The sequence below is a fragment of the Lutra lutra genome, chromosome 2, assembly GCF_902655055.1.
Source record: "Lutra lutra chromosome 2, mLutLut1.2, whole genome shotgun sequence".
In the NCBI taxonomy this organism is placed as follows: Eukaryota; Metazoa; Chordata; class Mammalia; order Carnivora; family Mustelidae; genus Lutra; species Lutra lutra.
Window position 1 is genome coordinate 197,317,234 of NC_062279.1, and position 20,074 is coordinate 197,337,307.

Sequence of the window (20,074 nt, forward strand, 5' to 3'; positions counted from 1 at the left end):
GAATTGTAAAGAGGAGATATAAACCCTTACACTTATTCATGAAATTTATATTTTTATCAGGTGGATGGAAAGGAAGAAAGAAAATGAACAAGATAAATTAAAACTGTGATAATTGTTAGGTCGAAAGTAAACAGGGCCTTGTGCTAGCTAGAGAGCTACAGGTGGTCGGGGAGATCTACTTTTTGGTCCTATCCCTTGACACAGTGGTCCTTTCTAATGCTAATATCTGTAGCTTACATCGCATCTTCCAAAACTACTTTCTAATTCATTTAATACATGTTTATAAAATGCTAAGAGATGAATATTGTGAATGACAGAAACAATATAACAGAGAGCCCATCAAAATGAAAATTCACCTTTTAAACATTTGCTTAGTGAGTCTTAAGACAAAGCAATGCTTACATGTTCAACTCTGCGGCATCTTATCAGAGACAAATAGTAAAACCAACAGTTTACAGTTAACTGTTATAGCACGATCTCCACCATTATTTTAAATGAAGATACTGTAGTGACTGTCTTATAAACGTGAGGGCCTTTGAGAGCCAGTCCCTGAAAGAGCACCATGTTCTGATGCTTTTAGAGGAGAAGAAAACTTTGTATGTTTATTACAGTCAGTTAAATCCAGACTCCGTCCAAAGCTAGCTCTTAAGTGAAGGCTTTGCAGTCCCACGAAATACACACTGCACTTGACCGAGGTGACAGATGCTGGTTCTTTTTTTTTTTTTTGCACAGTAGGAAAATGGATATATTATGGTAACTCAAAACAGCAAAAATAATAGAACAAACACAAAACAAGCATGATTCTTAGAAATGATATTGAGTGAAAAATGTTAGGCTTCAGAGGACTATATACAATATAACACCATTGTATAAAGTTCAAATACAAGGGGACATGTTTAGGCCAATGTGTGTAGGTGGTTGTGGTAAAAAAAAAAGAAAGGAAGGAATGATCACTACAACAATCAAGAAGATTAGTTACCTCTGGGGTAGAGTTCTCTCTATAGAAAAGGATCCAGAATGGTTTCTAGTAAACTTCTGGTTCTTAAATGAGGCGGCAGGTGGCTCATTGTATTATTAAGCTTTCCTGGGGCACCTGGTTGGCTCAGTTGGTTAAGCAGATGCTGGTTCTTCAGGGCAGCCAATAACAGGTAAAAGTTGGACTTCCCTATGCAGGGAAGTCACGGGAGACTAGAAAAGGGGGCTGGTTAAAGATGTGAAAGGCATGCTGACTTGTGACGAGGAAGAAACTCTTGGGGAAACTGCATCAGTGTTGTGGAAAAGAGACATCGTGTGGATGGCATTTCTTACACGGAGATCCAAGTCCTCCAAGGACATGTGAGTAGTATGAAGGAGAACACTAAAACCACCGGAAAGCCTTGGGATGCATCTTCCTGACACACTAATTATTTGGGGAAAAAAGACGTTCTTAGCTTTTTTCTTTGAGGTAAGGATAAAAAGCACTGTTTTCATATTAACGTGTACATAGATATAGATAGAATACAAAATACAATTCACCTGAACTTCCGAGAGAAGAAAAATTATTCTTGAATTTTGTGTTCTGTAAATGTTGTTTTTTATTGTGTTCCCTGAACACTCCGTGTATATTCACACCTTGCTATTGTTAGAGGAGAACTTTACCAGAAGCTTGAGAAACACAGATTGTAGTTGAAAGAGCAGAGAATTTGCTTTTGAATTAAATAAACTGGAGGTTGAGCCCACAACTTTCTAGCTGTATGACCCCGGACTAGTTATTTAATCTTTCTGAACCTTTTTTTTTTCTACTTGTGGAGTAAAGATAACAATATCTTTATTATAGTATTGCTGTGAGGATTTGGAATAACCCAATGCTTGGGACGTAATAGGCGATGGATAAGCAGTAGTTTTTCATTAGTTTCACCTCATTCTATTTTTTTTTTTTTAAGATTTTATTTATTTATTTGACAGAGAGAGGGATCACAAGTAGGCAGAGAGGCAGAGCAGAGAGAGAGGGGAAAGCAGGCTCCCCGCTGAGCAGAGAGCCCAATGTGGGGCTCGATCCCAGGACCCGGAGATCATGACCTGAGCTGAAGGCAGAGGCTTTAACCCACTGAGCCACCCAGGCTCCCCACCTCATTCTATTATTTTTTCCTGGATTGGTATATAAGGAAATAACTTTACTGATTATTAGTTTAGTTATTCAGAAGAATAACTTTTTGATTGTATACCCTTATTACGTTTTTATTTCAAATGTCATATATATAAGATAGAAACAATAGGATTAATAAGAACATGTAAATAGGTCATAAGGAGATGTAAACCCAGGGTATGAATATCAGGAGGGCATAGATGGCTCAATCCAAAATCTCTCTCCAGAAAAGGTCAACCAAATGAAGTAGGGTAGTATCATAATCCTAATGTGTGAATGTCAGTTTGAAATAGACACACAAAAACACCAGTATGGACCTTTGACTACCAATTCTCAGTCATCTGATGAAGAGTTCCATTTCTACTCCGTGTTGTCATATGGTGGGGAGAGCTAATCCCAGGTTAGCTGTGGGAGAACACGGCACCTTGCAGGTGCTCTGGGATTTCCCTGGCAGCAAGAACTAGTGAACTCAGCATGAACAACGAGAGTCAGTCGTTACTTGAATTAGCTTGTAGTGCAAGATGGGTATACTGCGCCATGTGCCAGGCTAAAAGGAACACTTCTAGGAAGATTGGGCACCGTGCGCAGGTTAGAGTTCTTTGGTTGGTTTGGAGGCAGTTAAGACACCAAGATCCTCTATTCACGATTCTGTCCCTCCATCTGTATCAGATAACTGAAGCCCCTGAGAACCCCAGCGGTCTCCTTGTCACTAACACCAGTCAGTCATTCTGCTGTCCTTGTTTGCCTACTGCTTTCTTTGGTTTCAGCTGTCAGTTCCCCTACACGTGTCCCTCCTCCCTGGGCAAGTAATTCGACTGCACGAAGTCCTAGAGAGAGAGAAAAAAAGGAGGATTGAGACAGAGCAGACCCCGAGCTCAGCTGTGGAAAAGAAGGAACCGACCGAAGATTATGCAGATGTACTGAGTCCAATGCCAGCGTAAGTGCACCGCAAACTCGGGTTTGTCACTGGATTGTTAATATTAATTTCTAATTATCAAAGAGAGTGAGCCCTTGACCTCATTCAAGCGGGGACAGTAAGCTGTCTTGTGGACGAACATTACATCTCTGAGGAGATGCCACAGTTCCTCTTCCGTGTCATGATCAACAAGAAGCAAAATGTAGGTTTGGGCCAACCTCTTACCACACAGGAAATCCCTTTCCACCCACACCTTTACACTAAATATTTTCTCCCGAAGCTCAAACCTAAATAAAAACTGCTATGTAGAAAGAAGGAGAAGATTTTTTTTTTTCCACCATGCAACTCCATGATGGACTGATTTTCTGTTGGAAAATTATACCAAAGAATTTGAAGTCTCTGAATGTTCTATTCACTTGTCCTGTCACTGAGTGGTCACAGAACTTGTACTTCAGGAAGGCCAAGTGTAAAATGTGTAAGGTGGTGTTGGGGAAAAGAAGAGGCACAGACAGGCCCAAGTCAGCAACACTTTTATTTTTACTCTTAACTTGCTGTAAATTGTGACTAAGATGGTGAGGTCTTTCCTCCTGGAACCGTGGTCTTCTTGTCCAGGAATCTTGTCCTGGTACCACCCGTGACATCAGCTTCTCACATATAGTCTAGCTGCACCATACTTGCCGAAACCTGCCTACCATCACGTTCCACTGAAACCAGTGACATCTGATGGACTGATGGGTTAGAAGTCACAAAGACTGCTTCTTTTTCTCTTTTCCTCCATACAAGTAATATGTATTTATTACAGCCAGATAAAAAGAACGTTACAATCATTCTTTGTCTTACCAGTCAGACATATTCACTGTTAACATTTCAGGGTATGGCATATCCTGCCAGATATTTCTCTGTTGATAAAACAGACCTTTCATTGACCACAATATTTACTATAAAAATGGGAAGGGCTTTCTTAAAAATGTTACACACTAAAAATAACACCAATGCCATTAGAATGTCATATTAGACCCAAGGGAGTGAATTCAGACATACCTGTAAGTACCAGTTATTTAAAACAGACCATACAAGAGAAACATATAAAGAAATGCTTTGTGTCCCTGAAGAGAAACCACCAATAAATGTTATTTTTGCAAGAGCTTATTATAAACTGAGATTAAGAACTGGGAATACAGTATTAATTCTTATCTTAGATTTTTAGATGGTACTGGTGATTACATACTGACCAACAGATAACTTTTCAGGTCTTCTCTGGTTAAAGAAAGAGGTTTGGAGGGATGAGAGAGTAAAGGCCTTAAGCATAAAGTGTATTTAATAGTGGCCAGGATTTTAATAACAGTAATTATACAATTGTAATTACAATAATAAAGCCGGGAATTAAGAAAAGTTAATAACTGCAGCTCTTAGAATTAGTTTTGTAGCATTTTTCAAAGTAATGATCTTCATCGGTTAAAAAAAAAATCCTGGGTTTTTTTTTTTTTTTTTTTGTCTCACCTCTGTAGATGTTTTTATACTGTGTCCCGAAAAGAAGCAACTGAGATGCTTGAGAAGAACCCTTCTTTGGGAAATATGATCCTGAGACCTGGTAGTGACAGCAAAAGCTACTCCATCACTATCCGGCAGGAGATAGAGTATGTTTAATTTTGTGTGTGTGTGTGTGTGTGTGTGTGTGTGTTTTTAAAGATTTTATTTATTTATTTGACAGAGAGAGATCACAAGTAGACGGAGAGGCAGGCAGAGAGAGAGAGAGGGAAGCAGGCTCCCTGCTGAGCAGAGAGCCCGATGCGGGCCCGATCCCAGGACCCTGAGATCATGACCTGAGCCGAAGGCAGCGGCTTAACCCACTGAGCCACCCAGGCGCCCCTAGAGTATGTTTAATTAAAACAAGTATGGAATTGTTAAAAGCATGGTATCACTTTAGAAAGCAAAGTTGCACAAGTTGCACAAGATCACCACCTGCTATGTGTTCTGTTGGGGCTAAAAATATAAACATAAGAATAGGGAGAGAATGTTATAGAAGCAGAGCCAAGGCTCATATCTGCAGTAGGAAGAATGGGCAAATTACTTTGATCCTGGGTATAATTCTCTTACTCATTCATTCATTTCATACATCTTTATTGAATGACTATTATGAGAACAAGTAATATTTTAGATACTGAGGATGGACTAGTGAACAAAAGAACAATGTAAGGAGTTTACATTCTTATAAGGCAACATGGACTGTAAATAAATGCCTAACTAAAAAATCATATGTATAGTAATAAGGACTACAGAAGAAAATTAAATAGGATGAGGGAGATGGGAACACTGAGAGATGATTTATAGAGAAACATTTTCCGATTGCTATTGTTTTAATACAGAGTGGTCAGGGAAGGCCTACTTTATTGGCTAACATTTAAGCAGGGCCCTGATGGAAGTGAGGGAACAAACCAAGCCAGTATCTAGGACAAGAGCACTTCAGGCAACAAATGCATATGCCTAGAGACAGGAGAAGGCTCAGTTTGTTCAAAAACAAAAAGAGGTCCCTGTGATTGCAATGCAGTGAGCAGGCAACCAGTGCTAACGAGATTCCAGAGTGAGGGGGGAGCGAGTGATCACTCTGAGCCCTGCGTGTCGCTGAGGGACAGTTATATACTCTGAACGACACGAGAGGCCACTGGACTGTGATGCATGAAGAAGTGACATAATTGACATCCATATAAAGGACAACTTGGAGCCTCTTGTCAAGGTTAAGAATTTCTTTCTGGTAAAATGGTTTACCTTTGATGAAGTCAGTAATACTTACATGCAATAGTTGGTTTTTCCGTGTAGCTAAGGTGGTTGGATCTGCTAAGGTCCACTCCAGCTCTGAGTCTTTGAAATCTTGCATGTCAATAAATAAGCACTCCACGTTATTAACACTTTGACAAATGATAATGAAATTAAAACATTAGGACATTTTTTGTCTTAAGTGAAAATGTTCAATAAGTAATTATCTTTCATATAAAAGCATAACCAGAACTTTGACTCTTTAATTTGCTATTCTTTCTGGGGATAATATTCCATGAATTATTTTAGCTGTAACGTATCTGTAGGTGCATCTGTTTACCAGTCAGTCCACTATAAATATCAGTATTTCTAAATATATTAAATATGAAGCCACTGACAATGGATAAAGGCAGTAAAAAGAAAGTAATTACAATGCACCATGGTCCAACAAGCTTCATCACTTGCCAGTTACTCCATATAAACAGAAACTCATCTTTAGAAACCAGACGTGTGCCCTGAATGGACGGCAAGAATGTTAAGAGGCATATCAGGTCCCGGTTCTGTGTGTTAAGTGAGAGAGCTCTGTGTGTGAGTATGTGTGTTTGATTTTCCATAATGAATACCTATGTCAACTTAACCTTCTTATTGTTTTATTATTTTTTATTATAAAGACTGACATTTGGAGTTCATATATTTTCAACTAATATGGTAGAATATCACAGATTACTCAATTTTAATTTATTTGCTTTATAATTCAATTGGCTCTTTTGAAACAAATCCAAAAGAAATAAAAATTGTGACTGCCCTCACATATAAGTGAGCTTAGAAGAAATGCTGAGAGGGGCGCCTGGGTGGCTCAGTGGGTTAAGCCGCTGCCTTCGGCTCAGGTCATGATCTCAGGGTCCTGGGATCGGGCCCGCATCGGGCTCTCTGCTCAGCGGGAAGCCTGCTTCCTCCTCTCTCTCTGCCTGCCTCTCTGGCTGCTTATGATCTCTCTGTCAAATAAATAAATAAAATCTTTAAAAAAGAAAAAGAAAAAGAAGAAATGCTGGGAGAACAGTGAATTTTTCTGTTGAGTACATTCTGGTCAAGGAGCTTATTTTTTTTTCAGGGTTTTAGGAAATTGAATTGAGTATGCCTTTAAAACTTAAGAGCATATAAAACGGAATTAAAATCCATTTCTCAGATTTTGTTTTAAAAAGAAATTTAATTGCTGGAAAGCTAAAGCACACAAGGGAGTGATAAGCTTTTTTCCCCTCATTTTATTCTTTTTCTTGGTTGGATTGAGCGTTTGATCTATTAGCATGTGAACCCTGCATTATTATTCTGTATGAAATGAACAAAGTCCCTGAGACCTAATGACTCTTTAAAGACCACATATTTTCTGCACAATAGCAACCTGATCTTTTTAAGATGGTCTAAATTAGCCCAGCTTTTGCCCCTTATTTTCTGTGAACGTGAGCTATCAGAAATAACAGCGCTTTCTGATGTCGATGTGGTTTTTGACCGAATGCAGTGAGTTTCTATACTTAGGATATGAACTGACCGTCACAGTTTTTAGTTATATCTCTATGGTCTTTAAGCTATATTTAAACTCCTAAGAAAGAGCCTGGCAAAGAAATTCATATCAAACTTCTATAATTGTAATTTTAGTAAAATCACTTCCATTTTGAGTTCATATAAAAATTCATGCTTTTGTACAACTGATGGTCCTAAAAACATAACATTTCATAAGACAAATCTTTCTCCCCAAAACTTCATATTTTTAAAAAATATTTTATTTATTTATTTGACAGAGACACGGAGAGAGGGAACACAGGCAGGGGGAGAGGGAGAGGGAGAAGCAGGCTTCCTGCTGAGCAGGGAGCCCGATGTGGGACTCGACCCCAGAATTCTGGGATCATGACCTGAGGTGAAGGCAGATGCCCAACCAACTGAGCCACCCAGGTTCCCTCAAAATAGAACTTTTAGAAGCCTAGATTTCATATCTTCTGTTTAACAGGGTAGCCGTTACAGAGAATAGTAGAATGTTACCTTGTTAGACTGTAGAGCTTAATGTAAAGACTTTGACAAAAAATCTAGACGATTAGGAAGCACCTGAACACAGGTGGGTAACACCCCACAGGACCAACTCATTCTCTTACAGGTTGTAGGAGAAATGTGCAGCCATGCAAATTTAGGTGTGTCTGGCAAAATTCTAGCTGAAAAGGATGGACTAGTTTACAAAGCAGTGCTTGAAAGTAAAATTATCTCCATCAGTTAACAAAGCAGCTGTAGGAGGGAAGATTGTAGTTCTTGGGAAGAAGCAAAAGCCATTCAGTGCCCAATCATCAGGTGACCCTCTCCTGATGTAAAATACCTCACTTTACCCAACCCAGTGGTGTGTGAATTCATAAGACAGAGCTATTCTTAAAACAAACTTAGTGGTTTGGCTTTGTTTTCTTAAAATTGTTATGACTACATGGCAAGCCAGTAGTATATATATACTTTGGAAAGCCATTAGCCAAGGGAACAGTAGAAAATATTGACCCCAAATTAATACCTTTTCAGAAATTTGGGTAAGAAGCTAAATACACATATTTATATCACATTTAAGGCCACACACTTGTTGAAAGACAGGTCACTTCTTTTTTGAGGTCATAATCAGGAAACCTCAGTATAGAAAATTTTATCATTTTTTCCTCTATCTTTATTTCTTGGGAAAAACAAAACAAAATATGAAAGAAAAGCAAAGGTCTTAAATGAGATTCAAAGCCTAAGCGACTTCAACGGAATTTTTTTTTCTGCCTTACTTTCTGCTCCAGACCTCAGTCCTTTTAGTCAAAAGTTCCAAGAGAGTCTGTTAATCTTTGCTGCTTTTCCTCCCACAGCTTTGTCATGAATAATGATGATGATGATATAATAGTCATTACTAACAACGATCATTGTCATCACTTCCAGGGTACCATTTGAGGGTGCTGAGCTAGGTGCTTGACAAGCATTTCCTTCAGGCACAGTAAAAACTGAGACCGTTTTTTCCATGTTTTATAAATGAAGCAGCTAAGCCTTAAAGAAGCTACTAAGTTAAAATGATAAATTTAAAATGTAGTAAAAAGAGTTATAATTTGCGACATGTCTACATGTGCAAGATACTGTGCTAAGGACTTTTCAGACATTAATTCACAACAGTCCTGTGAGGAACGGGATTACCATCTCCATTTTATAGATGAAGAAATGAAGGCTGAGAACTTACACATAGAACCAGAATTTGAACCTCAATCTTTCTGGTGATAAAGATCATGCCCTTCAAGCTTTCTGTCAGTCTTCCAAGGAATAAGAATCACTTGTTTCATAAAAATATAGGAGATCTGATTGGAAAGGATGAGAGATTTCAAAAGTAACTATGTGATTATCAAAGTCTTTTTCAGGTAGGGATAAAAATAAAGCCAGAGCCAATCACTCCAGAAGAAGGTACTTGTAAGACCTTTGTCCAAAAATGTTTCCTTTACCAGTCTGCTAGTGATTCCTGAAGGATTAGCAATCAAGAATACTTTTTATTTTTAAATATTTTTTAGGAGTTTTAGTTTTTTAGTTTTTAGCATTTTTTAGGAGTTTAGGAGTTTTAGTTAGGTTTTATCCCATGTCTTAAAAGTAAAGTTCTAGAATAAAACACTAGAATAAAATTATTAGCTGTTTTCCAATGACACTCAATTGAGAGAATATTGGGATAGAATGGTAGATGAGGAAAAAGTCCCTTGAAAAGAATTGTAGTTCAGTCCTAGAGGATGTGACCGATAAGTGGAGAGACGGGTGATAAAGAAGGTGGGGGGCCCTGCCAACAAACTCAACCTGACAGACAGCTTTGGACTGCTTCTGTAAATCAGACAGATGTTGAATTAGTTTCTCTTTCAAGCAAATGGCAGTGTAATAAATGCTTTACATTTTTCAACATTAGAAAAACTCTTGGTCCTGACACTGTTGTCACATGAATCAAAAGAATTCAAGGCAAACATTTTTACTTCTGCTCTCAGTATAAATTAATTGTAGCCAATAGCACTATAAGATGGGCTTGTAGTATTTTCAAAATTCAGTTTCATAAATATTGTGTGCCTAATGCTGGAAGACAAAGGTGAATAGATTGTGCTTCTTGTTCTTAATCAATTCTAGTTAATAAAATATCATGTGTTTAGGGTGGTAATAATTTAAAGCTATGTGACCATAGAAGAGGAAACATTACACTTCATCTACTGTGCTCACCTTCTCCCGGAGCATTTTCCAGATCTTTAAGTCAGCCTGAAGTGAGCAGATATCTAAGGTGGTCTGTGAGTTAGCCCGAAGAACGGCCATTCAGATTTCTCATTGGAATAGTGATGACGTAGAATAGAAAGTAATTTGCTTTCAGTAATTCTTTCTACTTTCCTTTTAATCTAGAGAATAAAAATCTGATTTGTACGTACCTACTTAGGATATTATAATGTTGCCTGCTTTGTAAATTACTGGCTTTAAAAATGATAATTTCTGCCTGAGAGATTTTCAGCTCTTGATTCCTTTTTTCCTGTTATCCATCACTCACTCGATGACTCAGAATCCCTAATGTATAACCCCTCCAAAAACAGACATAGAGAACTGGGAAAATAACAAAATGAAAACCACCATTTTAAAGTTTTTTATTTTTATCATTATTATTATTTTTTTTGCCTAACTACAGAAATGGGAATGTAGGTTTTATTATAGAGGAGATATTTTATATTCACTTTAGTTTGATTTGATCCAATAGTATAATCAAATGGAGAATAAACCTTTTTTTTTTTTTTAAATTTTAGCATGCCAAGAATCAAGCACTATAAAGTGATGAGTGTAGGAAAAAACTACACTATTGAACTGGAAAAACCCGTAAGTAGCTATTTCCTTGTTTTTGAGGAATTTTCTCCTGCTTTTTCCCAAATCTACCTTATAGAATTCAAAGAAAGGTGGAAAAGCAGACCCCTTGCCCAGGAACATAGTGTGGTGAGAAGCAGCCATGTGAAGGAGCCCCGAAAGTGGCAGAGATCCAGGGGGAGACATGAGATAGAACAGGCGGATGCGGAGGCTCAGGAGAGACTGTGCTAACAATTCTTTCTACTTTTGTTTCCCTGTAATCTTTATCAATATGATTATTTCAGGGAGGGAAGATTTTTTTCTTAAATGCCTGTTTTCCATCCTCCAATGATACGTATTTCAATGTGATTATTTCTAATGGGGGACAAAAAAATCTGTGAATGCCTAGTCTTCTAATACCTGTCATGCAGAAGTTCAGAAATCCCCCTCATACTAGCAACATAATCATGAAGAAACAGTCCCTTCCTGGTCTGCAACCCCTCTCAATGGTACCATGGGGCTCATGATATAATAATCACTAGGTCACGGTATTAGGCAGACAGCTAAGTACCTCACATGTATCACTTAATCTTCACCGTGACCCTGAGGGATGCCTATGATACAGGTGGAGAAAACTGGTACTTACACTCATCTCAACCAATGAAAATGTAGTGATGTGGGCTATGGTCCAGGTGCCAGAAAAAGGGAATTTAGTTCTTTGATCTTAGGCTGCCCCAGTGGGAAGACTGGACTGGGGAAGTGATATCACATAAATGGAACTGGCGAGTCTTGAAGATATTTTAACATCTTTAAAATCGAGCTTTTAGTGCCTCTGCCTCTTCAAGCCCATTGTGTTGATTAGATGGACAAAGGGGCAGTCTGGTTGAATTTTTATGTTTTTTTTTTTTTTTTTTTCTTTTTTTAACAGACTTTGTCAGAGGGAGAGAGGGAGCGCACCAGCAGAGGGAGTGGTGGGCAGAGGGAGTAGCAGGCTCCACTGAGGAGGGAGCCTGATACGGAACTCAGTCCCACGACCCAGGATCATGCATGACCTGAGCTGAAGGCAAATGCTCAACCGACCCAGGCGTCCCTGAATTTTTTATGCTTAGACCCTACTTCTTAGAATGCACTAGTGACTTTTGACAAGAGGAGAGAAGCTGATAACTCATACAGCTCACCTCCCTCTTTGCCATAAATGCCTCCCTGAGCTCCTCGGCTCTCAGGTCCATGCCTGCTGGGGCTTTTTCAAAAATTCTAATGAGGGAAACAAACAACTAGATTGCTGAAGGATAACGTAAATAACCAACTGACCGGAAGCGACAGTCAGGGAAGAAGAAGGTGCCTCTGTGACTGGTGAACTGGGCTCATTTCTCTGTAATTAGCCTGAACAGGCCCCAATAGGAGGAAAGTCTTTCACCTTTCACACTCCCCTCCCTTAGCCCTCAACCAGGTTGACATTTTATGAATTCCAGGGGTATTCAGGTTTAGCCTGATTTTACTTGTATAAAAATATTGGTTTGCGGGTGGCAAGCCATTTCAGCTACTCCTGGCCAAGTAAACTATCCTGTTACAGTGAGATGTTAAAATGGTAAATTCTCTGGCTCTAAGGGTTCTTTGGTTTCAAACAGAAGAAACCAAATAACTAGCTTAAGTAAAGACAGATTTAAGAACATAGGAAGCCCATGAAATGACTGGACAGCTGGAAGACCTCCAGGGACTAGGAAGCAGTTACTTGTACAGCTGACCCTTGAACAACATAAATGCGTGGGTCCAATTACATGTGGGTTTTTTTTTCTTTTGATAAATACAGAATAGTACTGCTAAATATACTTCTCTTGTGATTTTTTTTTTTTGGTAAAGATTTTACTTATTTGACAGACAGAGATCACAAGTAGGCAGAGAGACAGGCAGAGAGAGAGGAGGAAGCAGGCTCCCCGCTGAGCAGAGAGCCTGATGGGGGGCTCGATCCCAAGACCCTGAGATCATGACCTGAGCCGAAGGCAGAGGCTTAACCCTCTGAGCCACCCAGGAGCCCCTCTTGTGATTTTTCTTAATATTTCCTTTTCTCTGGCTTACTTTATTGTAAGGATACAGTATATAATGCATAACATACTAAATACGTGTCAATTAACTACGTTATTGGTAAGGCTTCTGGTCAATGGTAGGTTGTTAGTATTTAATTTTGGGAGGAGTCAAAAGTTATTATGCGGATTTTTGAGTGCAGATTGGGTGGCATCCCTAACTCCTGTTGTTCTAGTGAGACCCTTCTGATTAGGAACCTGCTCTTCTTCCAGGTTCCTCTCCTCAAGTTCAGACTTTAGGAAGGGAGTATTTTCTGGCCTGAGTCACATTCTCATGCAATAACTAGGAAAGTGCAGAGAACCAAATTATTGTCCACCAAAATATATCCCACGGTGGGGGGGAAATTTCTCAACAGGGAATTAGATATTATAAAAGAGAAAAAAAATGCATGGGTGGGAAACACTGGCCATTCAGTACCTTGTTGAAGTGAAGTATTGACATGTTTTACTGAAGATCAGGAAATTCACAGTAATCTTCATTAAATTTCATATGACCTGGGGCGCCTAGGTGGCTTGGTTATTAAGAGTCTGCCTTCGGTTCATGTCATGGTCCCAGGGGCCTGGGATTGAGCGCCGCATCCGGCTCCCTGCTCAGCAGGAAGCCTGCTTCTCCCTTTCCTACTCCCCCTGCTTGTGTTTCCTGTCTCGCCGTGTCTCTGTCAAATAAATAAAATCAATCTTAAAAATTTTTTTTTTCACATGAGCTTTTTTTAACTCTCTTCACATGGATGACACTGAGCCTTCTCTCACTCTCTTCGTACAGGTAACACTCCCAAACCTTTTCAGTGTCATTGATTATTTCATGAAAGAGACTCGAGGAAATTTACGACCATTTATATATTCAGCTGATGAAAACTTTGGTATGTTCTTCACTTCATTGCTGTATTAAGCAAAACAAAACAACCCTCCCCCACCAACCCCCATATATGATTTGTAATACCAACGAGGTAGGAATGTAGTTCAGCTTTTAAATTTATCTATTTGTAAGTCATTTTATCATTAACCCTATGAAACTAAGAGAGGACCAATATATTCTGGTGGCCCATTCTAGAGAAAGAAAAGTCATAGGCATGTATTTTGTGTCTAATTTCATCATCATTCTAATTGGTTTTCTTTTTAAAGATTTTTTATTTATAATATGGAGAATGAGAAAGAGAGAGGACAGGGGGAGTGGCAGGCAGAGAGAGAGATGGGGAAGAATGCTTTCCTCTGAGCAGGGGCTCTGATGCGGGGCTCAATCCCAGGACACTGGGATCATGACCTGAGCCGAAGGCAGACACTTAGCTGATTGAGCCACCCACGTGCCCTTCTACTTGTCTTTATCAAATAAGTTCAGAGATAAGACAGAAAACCATACTCATATATAGAGTCTTGGAAACCAAACAGGATTTAAAAGTATGATCTGTTAACATCATCAAATGCCCTAGTCAGATTAAAATGGATGAAGATGGAATTGGCCCTCCGGGGGTAGATGATTTGAGAGAGAGGCTAACTCTACCATAAAGGCAGAGGCCTGAGTGTCAGATAACAAAATAAGTCTCTGTTCCTACAGGTTATGAGGGAAAACAACTTTGTTTGGCTACCTGCATCACAGCATATCTGAAAAGTCTGATTAAATTTAAAAAGTCACAACTTTAAAAGTCCAAAGTTGAAAACATATGAATCCTGTGATGCCAAATAAATGAGTCTGAAGGAACTTTAGGGAAATTGTCCAGTACAGTGTCTCGCTGTATATAGGAATCATCTGCACACTCAGTACAGAAGACATCTCTAAGATGTGACCAGTCAGGGACACCTGGGTGGCTCAGTGGGCTAACCCTCTGGCTTCTGCTCAGGTCATGAACTCAGTGTTCTGGGATTGAGCCCCCCATCAGGATCTCTGCTCAGCGGGGAGCCTTCTTCCCCCTCCCCCCACCCACCTGCTGTTCTGCCTACTTGTGATCTCTCTCTCTCTCTCACTCTCTGTCAAATAAATAAAACCTTAAAAAAAAGAAAAAAAAAAGATGTGACCAGTCAGCTTGTTTGAAAATTCCTAATGATGGTCACCTCACTGCCTTTAGAGGCAGCACACTTCACTTTTGATTAGTGCTCATCTTAGAGAATTCTTTCTTAATAGTAAGTCTGAAATATTTCTTCCTTTAACGTCTATGTATTAATCCAATTTCTGGTTTTGGAACAACTCAGGGTTTTAAAAAGCCCATCAAATATAGAAAAGCAGCCACAATGTGCCCCCCTTCCTTAGTCTTTCTCTATCCTCGATAAGTTATTAGTTCCTTCAGCCCTCTTATCACATCTTTAACTTTTCTGTATACTAATTTCTGAACATCTCTCTTAAAATATAATTACAGAGGATGAACACATTACTATAGACATGGCCAGAATAATACATTACACAGGCTTAATTCAGGAAAACACCATTTACAGAAATCTATTAACTATTACTTAGTATGATTATTAATATAGTAGTAACTATTGATATAATTTTTTTTTCAGAGACTGAAGGATTTCCTGTAACACCTCTAAAATAAAAAAAAAAAGTTTAAGGTGATGGTGAATCTGATATAATTTGCTTCAAGTCAGTTATCTACTGTTATGTAACAAACCACTCCAAAACATGGTAGTTAAATCAACAACCATTTTATTTGCTCACGATTCTGTGCACTGGCAATCTGGATTGGATTCATTTGGGCAGTTCCTTTGCTAGTCTCACTTGCTGTCACTTACACAACTGTAACCAGCCGATGGCCTGACCGGGGCTGCGTGTTTCAAGTTGGCCTCATTCACACGTCTGGTGCCGGTGGCCAGCTGGAGCTGGCTGAACCACTCTCCTCACGTATTCTCTAATACTTGAGGAGTTAGCTCAGGCTCTCTCATGTGAGATCTGACTTGTTAAGAGGTGACGCAAACCTCAAGTCCTTGGGATAGAAATTCTTAGCGTTAAGGATCAAGTATGGCCCTGTTGGAGATTTCAGTATATGTGAAACTGTGAATTGAATAAATGGATCCAAGTGTGATATATCTTATGTACAAAGGCTAAACTTCGTTCTTTCTACAAAATTTAACTTACATGCAATAAAATTCACTTTTTGGTATAGAGTCCAATGAGTTGTGACAACCACTATCAGAATCAAGATACAGAAAGTTCCATCACCTCAAAAAAATGCCCCAATGTTCTTTCTTTGTAGTCAACCCTTCTTCTCACCCACAATCCCTAGCAACTACAGATGTTTTCCACTCCTATGGTTTTGCATTTTCCAAAATGTCATATAAATGGAATCACAGTATAGAAAACTTTTGAGGCTGATTACTTTTATTCATCATAATGTCTAGAGTCACGTAAGTGTTATATTATTAGCTTGTTCTTTTTTATTGTTGAATAGTATTTTACTGTACGGAAGAACTAGTTTGTTTATCCATCCAACAATTAAAATGTATTAGGGTTGTTTCCAGTTTTTGGCAATTACTTACTGAACTATATTAATAGTCAAGTGAAGATTTTTGTGTAAACATAAGTCTTCATTCCACTTGGGTAAAATATCTGGGAATGAGATTATTGGGTTATACGAAAAGAGTCCATCTAACTTTGCAAGAAACTGTGGAACTCTCTTCACAAGCAGGTCTACCTTTTTGCACATCTGCCATTGGTGCTGGAGAGTTGTAGTTGCAAACCTCATCAGCACTTGGTATTGTCATTAACTTTTAAGAAAAATTTTAAGTAAACTCTACATCACACATGGGGCTTGAACTCATGACCCTGGGATCAAGAGTTGCATGCTCTACCAACTGAGCCAGCCACACACCCTGGTGGTATTATAAAAAAAAAAAAAAAAAAAAAAAAAAAGTTATTCTAATAAATGTGTAGTGGCATTCTGTGCTTTTAATATGCATTTCCCTGGTGATTATGTTGAGCATCTTTTCATGTGCTATTTGACATTCATTTATCTCCTTTGGTAAAATATGTATTTAAACCCTCTGCCCACATTTTTGTTGGGTTGTTTTCTTGTGGCTGAATTTTGATTATTCAGTACATATTCAGAGTATGTCATTTGTCAGGTATAATTTGCAAATACTGTTTGCTTTTTCATTCTTCTAATAGTATCTTTTGCAAAGCATAAGTTTTAAATTTTAATGAAGTAAAAATTAACAACTTTTGCTTCTGTATATAGGTTGTACTTTTAGTGTTGTATCTGAGAACACTTTGCCTAATTTTTTTTTTTTTTTAAAGATTTTATTTATTTACTTGACAGAGATCACATGTAGGCAGAGAGGCAGGCAGAGAGAGAGGGGAAGCAGGCTCCCTGCTGAGCAGAGAGCCTGATGTGGGGCTTGATCCCAGGACCCTGGGATCATGACCTGAGCCGAAGGCAGAGGCTTTAACCCACTGAGCCATTCAGGCGCCCCTCTTTGCCTAATCTAAGATCACAAACATTTTTCTTCCTATGATTTTTTCTATAAGCGTCAGTTTTGTATTTTACATTATTAGGTCTATGACCCACTTCAAATTAATTTTAAGGGCAGAATTCATTTTATTTGCATTTATGTATATAATTGTTCGAGCACCATTAGTTAAAAAAAGATTATCTTTTCTTCATTTAAATAGCTTTTGTACCTTTGTGAAAAAAATTAATATACTGTATTTTTGTGGATCAGTTTCCATTGATATATGTTCTTATCCTTTTGCCAATACCACACTATCTTGATTACTGTAGCTTTATAGTAGTTCTTGAAATCAGAAGATATAAATCCAACTTTGTTCTTTTCAAAATTGTTTGGACCAATATAGTTTTCTCTGCCTTTTAGTAGAAGTTTTAGAACTAGCATGGTACTTATAGAAAATCTTCCAGAGTTTTGATTTGGATTTTGTTGAACTTTAAGATGAGTTCAGGGAGAACTGGCATCTTGACAGCATTATCTTCCAATTCAGGAATAATATATCCTTCCAATTAGTTTTTTTTAAAATTTCTTTTACAGTTCTTTATAGTTTCCAGCATATAGATTCTGAACATATTTTGTTAGATTAATACCTATTTAAATTTTGGTGCTATTGTAAATGGTAGTTTTTAACATTTTGGGTTCCAATTTTTTGTAATATATAGAAATACACTTTTTATTTATTGATCTTATAATTCCAAGATTCTATTTGCTACACTTTCATTCATTTCTAAAAGCTTTTTTTAAATTTTTTTTTAGATTCCTTGTCATTTTTTTTTTTTTTCCTAAGATTTTACTTATTTGTCAGAGAGATGGAGAGCACAAGCAGGGGGGAGAGGCAGCCAGAGGGAGAAGCAGTCCCCTGCTAAGCAAGGAACTCCAAGTGGAACTTGATCCCAGGACTCTGGGATCATGACCTAAGCTGAAGGCAGACGCTTAACTGACTGAGCCACGCAGTGATTCTTTGCTTCTAGTTTTAAAGGACAAAATATTTCATCTTTCACTAATAAGTATAATATTGGGTGTAGGTTTTAAAAAGATGATTTATCAGATTGAGAAAGTTTCCTTTTGTCTGGTTTTGGTATTAATGAAATGCTGTCATTAAAAAAAGAGCTGGGAGGCATTCCTTCTTCTGTGGTGTGGAAAATATGTGTAGAACTGTTTTTTCTTTTTACTTCAGTACTTGGTAGAATTCACCCAATGAGCCATATGGACCTGAAGATTTCTTTGGTGAAGGTTTTTAACTATGATTTCAATTTCTTTAATAGATGTTGGAGAATTCAGATTATCTCTTTTTTCTTGAGTGAATTTTGGTAATTTCTTTTAAGGAAGTGGTTCTCCGCCCCCCCCCCCCCACCCACCCACCCACCCAAGTCCTTAAATTAGTCTTCTGGCCTAGAGCCTGGCACAGAATGGAAGCTGATGGACAGTGGTAGAATAAGTGGTAGATAAGTGAATGAATAAGCAAAACATTAGGGAAGGAGGAAGCAATCCTCCCTTCTTCCTAGAAGAAAACTGTCACGTTTAGAAATAGGAAAGGACCACTGCAAGTAACTAGAGCCTGGGTGACTGTACATTTACTCTGTGATAGGCATTGTGTGAACTGCCATGATTATATGAATCGTCATAAAACAAGGATAATTACACTTTCCTTATAAGATTGAGAGAAATAAAAATGAGATGATTCATATAATTACCACCTAAGTAGTTTTCACATATGGCTAAAGAAGTTAGGTCAGAAACACAACTAGTAAATGAAGTTGGAATCCAAACCCATGTTTATTTCTGAAGCCTTTTTTAAAACCCCAGTGAGTCACATCTCCAGTGCTATATATTTGTTAACAGATACTCATGTTCTCCACCCCCCTCCTCCCGGCACCTTATCCTTTCCTATTTCTTTTGGTTGGGAGTTTGGGCCTCCCTTAGGTGGGTCTTCTGCATTTTTTTCTTTTTTCTTTTTTTTGAGGGGGGTTGGGTGGAGAGGGCCGAGGGAGAGGGAGATGGAGAATCTTAAGCAGGCTCCAGGCCCAACACCCTCAGAGGCAAGGCTTGAACTCACAATCTGAGTGAAATCAAGAGTCTGACACTAAACCAAACTGAGCCACCCAGGTGCCCCTGGAGATTTTTTTTTTAATATATTTTAAAGCAGACAATCATCCTGATTAGATTGAACCAGTTCTGTCTGCCTTACTCTTTGTGGGAAGAAGTTCCAGTATCAGTTCAGTTTTCAAAGCCTTTGTTATATTGGTTTGGGTCTGTCCAATACATGTATGTATCGGGGATTGACCTAGGACTTAGGCAGTGGCTTATAGTTTAGTTATAAACTATTCATATATACAATAAAATATGTATATAGATAAACTATATATACCTTATATAGTTCAATAGTTTTTACTTCTCAGAGCCTTCGTTATGTTTTATATATTCTGTGTGTGCGCAGCTTAGAGGTAAGCCCGGAACTTAAGTCACTTCATACACAAAACTAGGGGATGCTTTTTCAGTTCTCTCACCTCTCCAGGATTTCCCCCACTCTTCTGCTATCAAAGGTCCTTTTTGGGGCACCTGGGTGGGTCAGTGGGTTGAGCCAAAGGTTAAGTCAAATAAATACATAAAATCTTTTTTTTTTTTTTAAAGATTTTTTCTTTTTTTAAAGATTTTATTTATTTATTTGACAGAGATCACAAGAAGACAGAGAGGCAGGCAGAGAGAGAGAGGGAAGCAGGCTTCCTGCTGAGCAGAGAGCCCGATGCGGGACTCGATCCCAGGACCCCGAGATCATGACCTGAGCCGAAGGCAGCGGCTTAACCCACTGAGCCACCCAGGCGCCCCAAATACATAAAATCTTAAAAAAAAAAAAAAAAAAAAAAAGGTCCTTTTCCTGGTCTTCCAAAGACGGGGTTTCTTAAGAGTTTTAGCCACCTGTGCTACCAC

The 20,074-nt window shown here is 38.5% G+C and overlaps 1 protein-coding gene across 2 annotated transcripts in view; it reads left to right on the forward strand.

Moving 5' to 3' along the window:
* Window positions 1-16,105, forward strand: part of STAP1 (signal transducing adaptor family member 1) — a 34,173-nt gene extending 18,068 nt beyond the window's left edge. The window contains exons 5-9 of one of the 2 annotated variants that reach the window (XM_047719433.1): window positions 2,893-3,062; window positions 4,550-4,678; window positions 10,598-10,667; window positions 13,476-13,572; window positions 15,206-16,105. In XM_047719433.1, the coding sequence (XP_047575389.1) occupies window positions 2,893-3,062; window positions 4,550-4,678; window positions 10,598-10,667; window positions 13,476-13,572; window positions 15,206-15,240 (501 nt within the window). In that variant the 3' untranslated portion in view covers window positions 15,241-16,105. The remainder of the gene's footprint in view (window positions 1-2,892; window positions 3,063-4,549; window positions 4,679-10,597; window positions 10,668-13,475; window positions 13,573-15,205) is intronic. The other variant, XM_047719432.1, reaches the window with a different exon arrangement.
* The last annotated feature ends 3,969 nt before the right edge of the window (window positions 16,106-20,074 follow it).